We start from the raw sequence: 15,479 nt of genomic DNA on the forward strand, positions 1-15,479 counted from the left end.
CTCTGAAGATACTCAAGAGCAGACAAACATGAATTGGGTTGATAAGATCCAGACATGAGATGTCATGCTGAAAGTTTTAAAATAAATGACATTAATTACTCCCTAACTCTGATATTTTATGTTGAGAGTCACTTCTGCTCTTGTTAAGAGTTGCTGGAAAAGTCTGTAGTTGCATAAAGAGCCATGCAGGTGTCCTTCCTAACCAGGGTAATAGAATTCACTTTTTGGAAAAACAGCAGTCTAGGCCTTGTTAATAAACTGTTAGGAAATCATTGCTTTACTGTGTTAGGACCATCAGGAAATAAAAAAAGCAAATGCTCTATAAAAGTTCAGAGGCATTTTGTGTTTTGACAGATTGATGGACACACTTGGCATAACACTTAATATAACTTTTAATTCCCACTGTTTATTTGATCCATCTTGAAATAAATATGACAGGGACATCACTGTTTTATACTATTAAACTCTCTGGGGGAAATCCATATTGAAAACGTTAAAATAAATTTTATCCGAAATATTAACAAAGCCATTTCAAAGCAAAAGTAAATTCAAAGTCAGTTTAAGAGGCACAATTGCACACCATGTAAACTATGGTGTGCAACATAATTTTTATAGTTTACAACATGGGTTGTCCAACCTTTTGGCTTGCCTGGGCCACACTGAGTGAAGAGGAATGATCTTGGGCCACATATAAAAATATACAATATAGTTAATCTAGATAAATAAAAAACTTCATTTAAAAAAATATTTTTAATTATCTTGTGGGGCTGCTTTACTAGCTGTTCGAGACCACATGCGGCCGCAGATTGAATACTCTTGATTGATAACATGTTTTTCTGTATCTTATAGTCAAAAGCTCAAATGTAAGCAGATAACCAGGCATTGTAGAGATACTGTTCAAGAACTGTGGCTATATATTAATAACTAATTCTGACAAAAACAAAAACAGGAGCTTCTCGGGGTCTTTATTTTCAACTCTCCAAATGGAAATCATAATTGTTTAACAGCTTTGCATCCAAAGATAAAGAGAGCATGAGGGGGAATGTGAGTTATATGGTTAAAATATTATTAGTGGGTTCCTCCTTTTGACAATATTCATGCTACTAGGGTTTCAAATAAATGCCATCTTAAAGAGGGATCTGTCTAAGCAAAATAAACTGTGGCCCAACTTTTCCTGAACAATTGCTAAAGTCAGCAATTTTTATTAAAAAATGAGCTGAGTCAGTGTAAAGCACATCAAAGATGTCTGTTGGGATGAATGAGCAAAATGAAAGAATAGATGTGACTATGCCTATATGGAATTGGAGAGCATATAGTCTCATTCAGGCTCCAAATGCCAAGTAATGTTAGCCTAGTTAAAGCCCAGAAACATCAAAATATTGTCAGTATTTCACATAGACAGAGCTTTTGAATAATGGCAGGGCTTTACAGAAAGTGCAGGGATCGTTTTTCGCTTGGGGCAAGGACAGTGGAAAGATCACCTGGCCACATATATGATATTGCATTCTGGTAGAAGGAGGCCTCCCTTTTCTATCTGTCCTTCTTTCAGGGAGACTCCTTTTGAGGACTATTTATCTCAGCTATTTCCCCCAAAAGATATATATGTATGTATATGTGTATGTATATATGTATGTTTATGTATGTATGTATGTGTGTATAGATATACACACACATACTGTATATATAGGTGTATACACACACATATATAGGTGTATACACTCATATATATAGGTCTTTGGTTATTCGGGTTTTCTCCCGCGTAAAATTGGAAGTGTCTTGGCAACGTTTCGACAAAGTCTCATTCGTCATCTCAGGGCGGTGTACAGCCAATTTAAAAACACAGGACACAACAATGATTAAAAATTAAAATAATTAAATAGATTTGATGATGAATGAGACTTCGTCGAAACATCACCAAGACACTTCCAATTTTACGCGGGAGAAAACCAAAGACCTACATACAAACACCCGCCTATATATGTAGGTCTGTGTGTGCGCGCGCATGGACACACACACACTGATGTGTATATGTACATCCATGTGTGTGTAAACACTTTGTCTAAACACAGTCACTATCAATTTTCTATGTATTTTGTCTATTTTAATAATAGAAGTCACCCAAATCTGTTGTAAGGTGGAATATGAATATCTAAAGAAAAAGAATCTGCTCACTTAAAAGAATTACAGCAGGCCCACTAAATAAGTTAGGCAAGCTTTGTTTAAAATGCACACTTTAAATTCACCTCAGGACTTTGTGAACTAAGATGTTGCAAAATAGCATCAACACTTGAAATTAACCTGTTCAGAGAAATGTTTGAAAGTCTAGATTTTATTGTAGAACAATTTAGTCATGCAACAGTTTGATATTATGGCCAAAAGAATCTGTCTGGCCTTAAAAAGGCAGCCCTGCATATTCACCATGAACTTTTTAGGTGCGTCATCTTGAACTCAATGTAGAAATCTGTTGCCAAATGCAAAAAGGACGAAGGATTTTTATCACATTGAAATCCAAGAAGAAACACATTAGGAAAGGGATCTCTTTAGCTTTTGACCTGTAAGTGTTAACTTTGTTCTCAACCATGTTTTTAATCTGTGCTTTTATTCATGTGTTTATATTGTTTCATTATGTTGTTGTAAAACCCCCAGAATCACTAAGGTGAGATGGGCGGTGTAGAAATCTGATAAATAAACAAATCTCATGGCCAGTAATTCTAAACCCCAGACTAAATTGACTACACAATTTATTTTCTTCCTTCCTTCCTTCTTCCCTCCCTCCTTTTCCAACAGCTAAAAAAAATAAATTTAGAATCTGTAATTGTGTACGCGTCCAGATGGCTGATCCCCCAAATTAAAACATGCTCTTGTAAACTGCATCCAACCCCTTGGATCTTCCTCTCTGTTCATACTGTTAACATGTGTTTATACAACATACAGAAACACATCCCATCCGCATCCCACCGCCACCCCCGCCTCCCATTTTCAGCATGACTTTGATCCTTCCAAACTACTTGCAGCTTATGAGGCGGCCTCTCTTCAGTTCAACATTTGCTTGAAATAACAATCTCATGTGTCTACATTTCAAGTGGATGGATACAGGATCTTGTCCTGTACGCTAAGGTCAAATATTTTGAGAGACTTAGTTCTTGACGCAAGTCTGATGTGAGCCTGGGGAAGGAGGAATTAGTCTGAGAGAGGAGACGCAAGGAGAAGCTGTCCAGGAAGCGCGCTCATTGCTGGAGGGGCATGTGTCTATCCTGACCCTCCCTCCTGCCCCTTAGTTGCCTGTTAGGTGCATGCCAGTTGAAAATGAAGGTTAGAGAGCCCAGGCTCGGGCATGCTAGGGAAGGAGCCATTTTGTCCTTGGGGAAGGACAGGCAGAGCGCAATTCCCACCTTGCGTTCCACTGGAGACGGGTGGAGGGAGGAGTCAACTGCTCTACTTCCCCGTCCTCCCTGCTGGATGGACTGGTTCAGCTCAAAAGCCTGAGGAGAGGAGGAGCAGAGAGTTAGCACTGGCAGCATCATCTGCCAGAGAAGCAGGAATGGCAGGGTCTGGCCAGAGAGCATGCAGAAGCTTCACTATCTCTGTCACGTACACATATTGATTACCATTGAGACCAAGGTTGTCTTCAGAAATAGTTGTATCCTCTCTATGGTCTGAGTAGGATAGTCAGCTATTCTCCAGGGCTATCTGGAGAATGTCATACCTGAGTGGGTCAACACTGAGAAGGTCTGAGGCATCTCAACTAAATTGTCAAAGTGCAGAACTAAAAGATTTGGCTGCATAGCTAATATATCTTTAACATTTTAATGAGCATCTGGGGCTCCAGATGTTGCTAAATTACTATTTCTAGCAAACATGATCAATGAGTAAGAGCTGTAAGGTCATCAGGATCTGGTGGGCCATTAACTTGATTTTTGCATAGAGGCATAAGCTGTAGTTAAATGCAGAATATGTATGAAGCAAAGATTTTCTTTTCTTTTCAATAATTGTCATGCTTTTTGTTTAGATCTTGGGAAGAAAGGTCCTTTTTGAAGCATTAACAATATTTAAAATGGTACCTCTATATTTCTTTTATCATGTAGTTACAACTGAAAGTCATAGCAGCAATATAATATCAGAAACCTGTGACAGAAAATGGTCATGAGGTCTGTTTTAAAATTAAACTAGGCAAAACCTTTGAGGAAAATGATTATGAGAAGAGAAGATAGTTTAATGGTGAAAACATTTTCCATGGCTATACAAGCAGTTTTCCTTTATATCATTTTTAAGGATCAATGATATCTAAAACCAGTAAGTGAAAACCAAATACAATGAACCCCTGCTCAAACTATTACAAGTGTGCTAAATAGCAAAGATAAGGCTGATGTTACATAAATTGGTAAAAATGTACCAGTCCACATTGGATGGAGGTTATACAGACCCATTAATGTCAAAGATGGTGTCACTTATCTGTTAATTGAAAACATGTTAACAACAGCAAAACCTCCGGTTGCTGGGAAATGAAACTTGGATAATGTTCTATTAATAGTAGAATAAAACATGGCATACTTCCAGACTGTAAAAATGATGAATGATGTGCAGAATGCAAATAATCCTTTAAAGACATAATTTAAGCAACTTCAATGACATTTCCCGAGATGCTGGATCAATTACCACAACATGACATAATTCTGTGCATTCCTAGGATTTGAACTCTATTCAGTGCAATGGCAGTTTATTGTTTAAAAAAAAAATGTTCATTGCACTGGGCTATATGTACTAATACAATGTCTATGTAATTTTCTTATAATTTTTCTCCTTTCTTACAATATTCTATTATTCTATTTCTTTGATGTCTATTTTAGAAACCACAGATATTAAATCAGATCAACACGATTTATTCCGATACATAATTTACCTAATTAATCACCAGATGCTTATAGACCATTTTTAAAATTCTGCTACATTTTTTTTCAAACTTTGTGGTCCTTTTTAAATGAATTTCATATTATCTTTTCCAAAACTTAAAATTCCATCTATGTAACAGAACCTGTGAAACACAGCTTTCCTCAATTTCTGCCTTCTGGGGACTTTATACTGCAATCATCTTCCTGGTGGGATATGAATACATACTGGATTTGGAAAAAAAGTTTTGAAAACAAGTCTATCTTCCATCATAGCCTATCAAAGGCTCAGGGATATGTACTATGTGGTTGTGTCTAGCATAGAAATCCTGATTGCTCTATTTTGCTTAGAAAAATGTTAGCATTGGCTGGAGAATGCCTGTATAACCATTTGTTTGGATGGACTTGATCTCAGCTTAAGACTCTTGTCTTTGAGCTAACATAAAAGGTAATCCTTGGTCCTGAATTTGTAAACATTTTCTTAAGCAGGCACTTCAATCGTTTCCAGGAAGACTTCCTGTAATTATGATAGTGTGTGCTCAGGTTAAGCATGGGAATGTTTCTAAGACCCCTAAAAATAGGAGTTTCATTCTACTTGCAGTGTTTTACCATAAGGGGAAAAATAAGGATAAATTAAATATGAAAGTGTTTTCCAGATTTTGAGGGACTTCCCAGAGCCAACCAAAAACAAGCTTAAAATAGAATAAGCAACTATGAATGCTGATTTACTGAGCCAAATCATTCTCTAGGAGAGAGATTTTTCATTGTTTTTAATGTAAGATTCATTATTTGACTAAGAATTTTGCTCCTTTATGGCATGGTCTCTCTCAAGACCTACTAGTTCCAAAGATCTATAGGTGTATAGAAGGATGCCTGGTAGATAGGGCAAAGCATTATTGTCATTGTAGTCACTGATCCCAGCAATGGGGAGATCAGATGATGCTGGTAAGAGCTATTGAACCAAAATATGAAATAAGTGTTTAATATAAATCTAAACCACGAGAGACAACCTCATGCTATATGGATGGGAAGCAGACTGTATTACATAGTTATACTGCCCCATTTCCAATTCAGTTGTATATATGGTCCTGGGAATGGGCAGCAAAGACAATTTCCAATTCTTTCTTGAACAGAGAAATTTTCTCCACCAACCTGAAGAAAAGCAACACAACAATGCAGCAATCCAAATATCTTTCAGCAAGCTTTCATGCAAAGAAATGATAAAGAAATACCAAACATGTCACACTAGGTGTGATTTCATAGTATGTCAGCAGTCATGAATACTAAAACACTATCTAAAGAGCAATACCTGAGTTAATGTTGCTGGATTTATAAATGGACTCCACGTCATAAGATTCTCAGAGGAGCCTTTTAAAGGGTTTTATTGAATAACTGATCTCCAGCTATATGGAGTATGGAAGCCATATGAAGCTTTGAACTTTCTTTCTAAGAAGTGAATGCTTAGTAGATAGGGAGAATGGTTCAATACCTCCATTTTAAAGAGGACAGTCTAAATTGCATGAAGAATAAGAATGATCTCAGCTAGTATTTACTTTATCCCTATCTCATATTCTACATATTTGTCTCCTTTTTTTCACCTTGCCAAGTCACTGTGACATTGTGACTATAGAGACTACAACTAATGAGATTCAGGCTTACATATTCACTTATCCAGGGGATGAGTGATTGTCTTTAGGCCAGTGTCAAGTCTTAGAGGAGAAGTTACTGCACATTATCTTACACCTCTGGGGTTAAACATGGAGCTAAACGAATGAAGGCTCAGTCTCAGTGCTCAAAGCCAAAAGTCAGCTTCTAATGGTTTGTTTCCCCCACCAGGATCTATGGGAGTGTAATTCTGCTGGATTCTGCTCTTCTAGTGTAGGCTAGTCCAGGTGCTTCCCTATTACCAATCTGGATGCAGTTCTAGTCATACGCTCTGACATCACCTCACCTGTGCTTTGCGACCCCGGTTGACAAAGGTGCAGACAGGATTATATGCGCCAGTGCCACAGACATACAAGTGTGTTCGATTCCAGGGCTGGATAAGTCGGATGAAGTTCCCGCACTCACCCTAGAAAACAAATGGAACATTAACTTAAGCCTCCTACAAAATTGCATCTACTTCAAGAAGGGGAGGGTGAGTAATTGCATTCTCTACCAGTTTCAAACGTACAAGGTCTTCTGCAGGAAATGGCTTTACTATTAAAGAAAGCTCCTTGTGCACTGCAACAAATAAATCCTATGGACAGGTAGTCATATGCATTGAGCTGTCTCTGAAGTGACACTTCTGAGCAAATAAGGTCTGGTGCCCCTTTAGAATCAGCAAATGTACATTTTGAAGCATTTCCTCCAAGGAGATTTTGGATGTTTCTGCAAAGCAAATGTTCTGTTTGTCCTATTTATGGTGCTTTCTCCCCCACCCTCTCTCTCTCTCTCTCTCTCTCTCTCTCTCTCTCTTTTTGGAAGAACTTTGAATTATTTCCCATTTCAGAGCCAACATTCCTTTTTTCATGTCTTATACTACAGCATATTTGTAGCTGAAACAGACTATAAATGGTGCAGGTCAAAGCTTTCCTTCTTGTCCTTGGCAATTTTTCTTAAGTCTGAGAAAATAATAGTTGTACAATTCCAGAGAACTATCTCGGTGTCAGGATGGCAAATGCCAGACTCCTGGTCCTGCTTATTTGCAAACATAAGGAAAATGATCTGAATACAAATTGCATGAAAGGAAAATACTTCTAATCGACCCAAAAGAGGACTTTCTGACTTTATTGATCCCAGGGAAAAAGGAAAAGAATTCAAGTAAAGCTGGTCTGGGTCCCCATTTGTTAAACCAGTGATTTTTCAATCTTGGTAACTTCATGATGTGTGAACTTCAATTCCCAGAAATCCCCCGTTAGCACAAATTATTGCTATACTGTATAAATGTATTAGAAATGAATGTGTGTATGTGTATAATGTTTACATTACATAATTATAATTACACTCATTTTTAAGTACTTGATATGTCTTTTTTATTATGTACGATTTTGCATCTTGTTTCTTTTGTTTTTCTTCTTTTTTCTGTCACTATTTGAAATGCAACAAAAATTATTTTGAAAACTCCCAGAATTCCCCAGCCAGCACACAATAAAAAAAGTTATATAAATAATGAGTTAATGTATTAAACCAGAGGTCTTCAAACTTGGCAGCTTTAAGACTTGTGGACTTCAACTCCTATGCTGGCTGGAGAATTCTGGGAGTTGAAGTCCACAACACTTAAAGCTGCCAAGTTTGAAAACCTCTGTATTAAATAAATAAATACATTTTTGGCAAGAGAGTGAGAGCCCCTTGCCTCATTCCCTCTGATTTGATCCTTACCATTTTTTGTCAGTTTAATTGTAATTTTATTTTATTGTTAGCTTCCTCAAATCATTGGGAGACCATTTTATACAAGATGATGATGATGATGATGATGATGATGATGATGATGATTGGTTAATCTTTAGTGAGATTCACAGCCTTTGAGGCTGGTTAATAGCTCAGCAGCTCGAGTCCTAACCAAGGACCTAGGAACTGTTAAGGTATCGTCGGAGGATGTAAGCTGTTCCGAGTAAGGTGGTTTTTTGTAGAGTCAAAATGTTCAAGTCCGGTAAATTTAGAATTTCTAAATAGTGGAGTAGCCCTTTGGGTATTGCTCCAAGGGCTCCAATTACAATCAGGACAACACACGATTTCTTTTTCCACAGTCGCTCAACTTCAATTTGCAAGTGCCAGTACTTTGTGATTTTTTCTTGCTGCTTATCTTCAATCCGTGCATCACCAGGTATTGCAATGTCAATGAACCATACTTTTTTCTTTTCAACTATTGTTATGTCAGGTGTGTTGTGGACCAAGTGCCTGTCAGTCTGAATCCTGAAGTCCCACAAGATCTTGAGTTTCTCATTCTCTAAAACTTTCTCAACCTGATGTTCCCAGTGGTTTTTGCTGTACTCAAATCCAAACTTCTGGCACAATTTCCAGTGAATGATCTTAGCAACACGGTCATGGCATTGTAGGTAGTCAGTTTGTGAAATTTTGCTGCACCCACTGATCAGGTGGTCGACTGTCTCATCTTTCTCATTACAGTGGTGGCATTTGCTGTTGGTGGTAACATGTTGAATTTTTGCCTTCATGCAGTTTGTGGCTAGGGCTTGTTCTTGAGCTGCCAAAATAAAGCTTTCTGTTTCTTTTTTCAGTACTCCTGATCTTAACCAGTTCCAAGTTAGTTTTTGGTCAGCTTTGCCTTCAATACTTTTCAAGTATTGGCCATGCAGAGCTTTGCTTTTCCAATTTTCAGCTCGCTGCTCAATTACTTCTTTCTTATATTCTGCTTTTGTTTTAGTTGTCTTTAAAATTTAATAAATAAATAAATAAATAAATAAATAAATAAATAAATAAATAAAAGGCCTCCTTTATTTACTTCCTTAATCATTGGTTCTTCACTTTTCTGGATGTAATCATTCAAGCTGTGTTTTTCTTCTTCCACAGTCTGCTTTACTTGTAGGAGTCCTCGACCACCCTCTGCTCTTGGTAAATATAATCGGTCAACATCACTTTTAGGGTGCAAGGCATGATTCATTGTCATAAGCTTCCTTGTTTTTCTGTCTAAATTGTCTAACTCAATCTGGGTCCAGTCAATTATTCCTGCAGAGTATCGAATCACAGGTATAGCCCAGGTATTTATGGCTTTTATGTCTCCACTCAATTTGGACATTAATATCTTACGAATTCGCCGAATGTACTTGGCTGAAGTTAATTCCTTGACTTTATTATGCATTAAGTCAGAGGCCTCTAAAATCCCCAAGTACTTGTAGCCTTCTTCTGATTTTACTGCTTTTATCATTTCTTCATTCTCTAGTTCTATTCCATCCTCTTCTATGATCTTGCCTGCTTTGGTTGCTATTGTTGTACATTTGTCAATTCCAAACTGCATACCGATGTCTTGGCTGAATTGTTTTGTGTTTTCAATTAATAAATTCAGTTCAGCTTTTGTTTTACCAAACAGCTTCAGATCATCCATGTACATCAAGTGCGAGATTTTCAGTCCTTTCTTTGCAAGTTTGTATCCACAGTTCATCTTCTTCAAAATGATTGTCAGTGGTAGCATTGAGAGTATAAAAAGTAGGGGTGAAAGGGAATCGCCCTGGAAAATGCCTCGTTTAATTTCAACTTCACCCAGGTGTTGTTGTTGTTGTTGTTGTTGTTGTTGTTACTACTACTACTACTACTACTACTATTATTATTATTTTTATTGTGTGAGGCCTAAGTAAGGAAGATAATGCCATTTTAGTAATTTTTCATCTTATTTAATTTTCCTTTTTTAGCAATTACACAAAGATAAATGTGATGCTTGTTGACATCTTAACGGCACTGTATTTCAAGATAGTGGGAACCATTCAGAAACCTTCCGAAGTTCTCCCTCTCCTTATTCAGAAGGAGAAACTGATGACTAGGATGGCTATTTAATGGAGTGGATCTGTTAGAGTGATATTTCTCATTCTCAGAAACTTTTAAAATATATGACCTTCAACTCCTAGAATTCCCCTAGCCACCATGCTAGGGGATTCTGGGAGTTGACGAGCATACATCGTAAAGTTGTCAAGGTTGAAAAATTCTGCATTAAACAGTGCAAAGGGCTTGGAAACCTCTTGGCTAATGAAACTTATACTGAATATTTAGTAAGTGACAATGGAAAACACCAGAGAATAAGCAGAGAATTCCCAGCATGTGGCAAGGCCTAAGCTTATTAATTAATTGGATCTAGGACCAGGAATGAAGCATGAAGCAGTGTGTCTGAGCATGGAGTCCCATTTCCTCTTCACAGCTCATGTTTCCTCCTTGCCTCATGCCTCAGTCTGGAGGAGCTCAGCTGGAGCCAAGGGTAATAAAGTTCAAGAGGAAGGGAAATATGCAAGCAAATGCAGCTTCCTTTGCTCAGGGCGGTTGGCTCCTCTGAAATCAAACCCCAAACAGTAGCAGCTGAGAGATCTCAACAAGACAGAGTTCAAGGACAGTTGGTCAAAAGGCTAGCTAGGCCTTGCAGGAAACATCTTGGTAACCTCTAACCTTGCTTCCTTCTACTAAGACAAAAAAAAAATTAGCATGCATTATTACCAACAAACTTAGTTCTGGCTGAACATATTTTTCTGGTTCCTACAATTTAATGCTGATAAGGCTTCTTCATCTGATTATGTTCCATGCAGAGAACTGAAAAAATATTTTCAGACACAAAAACACTAAAAATTGCCAGGTTGGGGCTCATGCATTTACATGTCATACACACCAATATATCCTTCAGTTGAGCAAGGTTGCTGGGAGAAGATAGGTTTCTCCTCCCTCACTCCTCCCTTATTCCTAGAGATTTCTTCCTGCCAATTTTCTGTTCAGTTACTATTGAGCAAAATGGACAAAGTTCCTGGTGGATCTGTTTGCCCCAGGTAGTCAAAGATTGCATGAAGTCCATAATCCACAGGTTGTCTTCCATTCTGCACTGAACTGCTGTCTTCATATCAAAAACCTAAGCCACCAGCTTTAGCCCTTATTTTGTCCTCTTATAAAAAATATGGGGAAATGCAGGTGTACAACTGCTATCAATTCTTGGGTCGGAATGGGACTTTTTGGCTTGAACTCTTGGCGCTGCCTGTTTCTTCACCAGGGTTTCGCCTCTGCATTATTATGTCTCGGCACTTTGGACCACGGCCCCTCCATCCCAGTCTCTTCGCCGCAGCCCATTCGTCATAGTACAGTTCACGTTGGGCTTTTGGACGCACAGGACAGTTTGAAGCCATCCAATCAGTGCAGGGGCATGGGGGCTTTGGGAGTAGAGTGGGGGCTGCAGTTTAGAGGGAGGCTGTCAGTTCGGACCCTCCCGAGGCAGCCGAGAGCAGCGTGGGGGAGGGATCCAGCCACAAAAGACGGTGGGTCCTGTGCGCCCAAAAGCCCGATGCGAACTGTACTGCGACAAATGGGCCATGGAGAAGGGACTGGGACGGAGGGGCCATGGCCCAAAGTGCTGAGGCATAATAATGCAGAGGTGAAATCCTGGTGGAGAAACAGGCAGTGCCAAGAGTTTGAGCTGAAAAGTCCTAGACCCTCTTGGGTTCATAATGTTGTTGCCAAGGTCTGAAAATTTTTATATAAACTACCTATCTTCTTTCTCACCAATCAGTAAAGAACAATTACAGGTAGTCCTCAACTTCCAACAATTCATTGGGTGACCATTCGAAGTTACAACAGCACTGAAAAAAATGACTTATGACCGTTTTTCACACTTGCAACCTTTGCAGCGCATCCCCATGGTCACATGATCAAAATTCAGACACGTGGCAACTGGCGCATATTTTTGATAGATGTAGTGTCCCGGGATCATGTGATCACCTTTTTGCTATCTTCTGACAAGCAAAAATCAATGGGGAAGCCAGGTCCATTTAACAATTATATGAATTAACGTAACCACTGCAGTGATTCGCTTAACAAATGTGGCAAGAAAGGTGGTAAAATGGGGCAAAATTGACTTAACAGTTGTCTCACTTAGCAACAGAAATGTTGGGCTCAATTATGGTTATAAGTTGAGGACTACCTGTATGAAACATAAATTATAAGATACATAAGATACAAATCTATGTATATCTTATGTATCGTAAAATACAAATATTGAGGCCCAAAAAATTATAAAACTTTGCAGGAATAGTGCAGAAATGACCTAAAATGGGGTCATCTTTTAGCAAACACAGCAGTCAACAGAATTCTATTATTAGCTGTCACCTAAAGTATCTGGACTTCATGGCTGAAAGGGTGAGAGTAAACAGGAGGTGGGATGAGGCAGGAAAAGGTGGCAAAGCACAGTCAGTATTTGCTGATTTTTCTTGTCCGCCTGAAATCCTTGTGGAGGTGTGAGCAATACCCCTCTTTCCTGCATAATATTAGGACTTCACCATCCTGAATGAGCTTAGGGATAACATCAGAAGTACTTACATTATTGTTCTTGCCTGACAGGACACATTCATCTATCCTTTGCTGTGATGCAGGCCAGTGGATCTGCCAAGAGAAACAACATCTCACAGTTACAACTGATTTCCCGTATTTTCCCCTTAACCCTGGTCACAAGCCAGACAATATATTGAATTGGAAGTTTTGCATTAGAAATCACTGTGATTCAATGTGATTATTTTAGAAGCCAGCAGTCACATCACCTTGCTGTTTGTTCCAGATGTGTTTCTTAAATGCAGTACTTTTTTATATTTTTATATAATTTCCAGAATATTCTGGAAATTACCCCATTCTTTTTTTTTTCAAAAAAGTTTTTATTTTTATTTCTCATAAACATATTTACATGTACAATCATTTCTCCACCATTTTTCATTCATCTTATCTTTTAACTTTCATTTTTAATTTTTACTTGTTCGGGGCTGCTCTTTTACCATTTACCCTTCTTTATTTTGCCACAACCTTTCTTCTTCTCCTCCCCTTCTCTTCCTTCCTCTATCTCCTCCTACTTTCTTCGTTCTTCCTCTCCTTCTCTTTCCCACTTCCCCTTCCCTCCCCCAATCCTCTCTTCTTCCCTCCTTCTAACCTTCTCTCCTACTCCTCTTTCCCCTCTCTTTTTGTCCTCTCCTTTATCCTTTCTTCTTTCTCTCCCTCTCTTCTCTCTTCTCCCTTCCTCTCTTTCTACTTCTTCCCCTCTCTCTTGTGGTTTCCCTTTTCAGTTCAATCTCGAATGGTATTCGAGCAGCCCCAATTTTCTATTTATCTCTATTCTCATTTCAATTTCTTATTTGATTAATATTTATATCTGTTTCCTCATTTGTGTACATTTTTATAATAATCTCACTTTTTTCTTCCCCCCCTCCACCTCCCCTTTCTCCTTTTACCTAAGCATGGGTTTACCCCATTCCTTTGTCCAGGGGTGTTAAACTCAAGGCCCATAGGCCGGATGAGTCACATGTTAGCCATGCCCACCCCCAGTTTAGCGAAGGAGAAAAAAGTCGCAATATGTCACGTGACAACAACGTGACACCACAAATTTGACACCCCTACCTTTGACTGTGAAAAAACCCTGTATATCAGTGGGTGCAAAGTACAATGTGGTTGTTCTGGAATCACAGTAACAGGCTAAATTCTTGTAATAACAAGTACTTTTGATTTTGAACAAGATTTTGAACTTATACTGCTTCATAATAGTTTAGAAATGAAGAACATGTAACTATTTAAAACATTTTACAGGAATGATCACGAAACCCAGTTTAAAATGCACAGATATAAGCAATGATTCACACACTTAAGGTTAAGACTTCACCTTTTTGTCACCTGTTTTTATGAAGACACACCTTGGTCTAGTGGTTAAGGCACCAGATTAGAAACTCTGAACTCTAGTCTTGCCTTTGGCACAAAGCCAGGTAGGTGACATTGGCCCAGTCACTTTTTCTCAGCCCTAGGAAGCAGGCAATGGCAAACTTCTTTTGACATCTTGCCAAGAAAATTGCAGGGACTTTTCCAGGCAGCCTCCAGGAATCAACACTGACTTGAAGGCATGAATATAAATAGTTATGTATTCCTGAATAGATCTACATGTTATTTCTTTCCATCCACATCTCTCTCCTGAGTTAAAAATGGAAAATGGCATCTTTTCTGATCAAATAGATTACACGTAATCTACAGATTACATGTTGAGCTTTCCTCTGGTCCCAAAGGACTCTTGACTTTAAGTGAGCAAGCAGACAAAAAGATAAATAAGCACCAAATGTCACTGTGGCACAAGAGGTGCCTGTCAAGAGTTTGTTTAATACTTTTGTTTTATATTTGGTAGACTAATCTTATATTGAATGAAAAAGAAAAAAAAACATCTGAAGAGACAAAATACTCTTCAAAAAAGCAAAACAAAACCCTTCCTAAAAGTTCTGGACAAATATTGTTTAATATTTTGTTCATTGCATTAAGCACCAGAAAAAAAAATGATATATCAACCGTAGAAAGACCATTAAAAAAAAAACAGAATCCTATTTTCAACTTACTTTTTCAGAGAGACTCATCTGCTTCAATATCTGTCTATTGCAAATTCAACACAGATTCAGAAGCCTTTTTTTCCCCATCAAACAGAATTTCCCTCTGCCTACTCCTGATAAGAAATTTAAAAAAATCTTACAATCAAGGGCTCCCGATTGATATCATGAAGGTCTAATGAAAGGATGTAGTCTTTGCTCCCCACATACATTCGGTCATGATCTTCATCCTTCAGCAAGATTCGGTAGTCTGTTGAGTTGAGAAGGAAATTGAAGAAACGTGCAGTTCCAGTGGCCTTCAGCTCTGCAGGAACAAACACAAGGAAAAGCCTGTATTAATTGTCTTCTTCTATCCTGATTCCAAAAAACAAACGTTTGGGAATAGTATGCTTGATTGAGGAGAAATCAACATGCTCCCCAAAGTCAGTAAGACATTTAACTCTTAAATATAGCAATATGCATGTGTGCATAGACATGAACAAATTATTAAAAGAAACACTCATCTTGCAGCAATGCTATGTGTAAATATAGCTTATCTTATGAGCCGTGGTGACGCAGTGGTTAGAATGCAGTA

The 15,479-nt window shown here is 38.2% G+C and overlaps 1 protein-coding gene across 2 annotated transcripts in view; it reads right to left on the reverse strand.

The window, feature by feature from the left end:
• The window catches only part of SEMA3F (semaphorin 3F), a 46,188-nt gene extending 31,056 nt beyond the window's left edge, over positions 1-15,132 (reverse strand). The window contains exons 1-4 of one of the 2 annotated variants that reach the window (XM_070933743.1): positions 15,049-15,132; positions 12,882-12,944; positions 6,838-6,957; positions 3,393-3,482 (exon numbers count right to left, since the gene is read on the reverse strand). In XM_070933743.1, coding sequence (XP_070789844.1) covers positions 3,393-3,482; positions 6,838-6,957; positions 12,882-12,944; positions 15,049-15,117 — 342 coding nt within the window. In that variant the 5' untranslated portion in view covers positions 15,118-15,132. The remainder of the gene's footprint in view (positions 1-3,392; positions 3,483-6,837; positions 6,958-12,881; positions 12,945-15,048) is intronic. The other variant, XM_070933744.1, reaches the window with a different exon arrangement.
• Positions 15,133-15,479: the final 347 nt, after the last annotated feature.

Source organism: Pituophis catenifer, unplaced genomic scaffold (genome assembly GCF_029215685.1).
Source record: "Pituophis catenifer annectens isolate HBS135680 unplaced genomic scaffold, rPitCat1.0.hap2 SCAF_2, whole genome shotgun sequence".
NCBI classification, from domain to species: Eukaryota; Metazoa; Chordata; class Lepidosauria; order Squamata; family Colubridae; genus Pituophis; species Pituophis catenifer.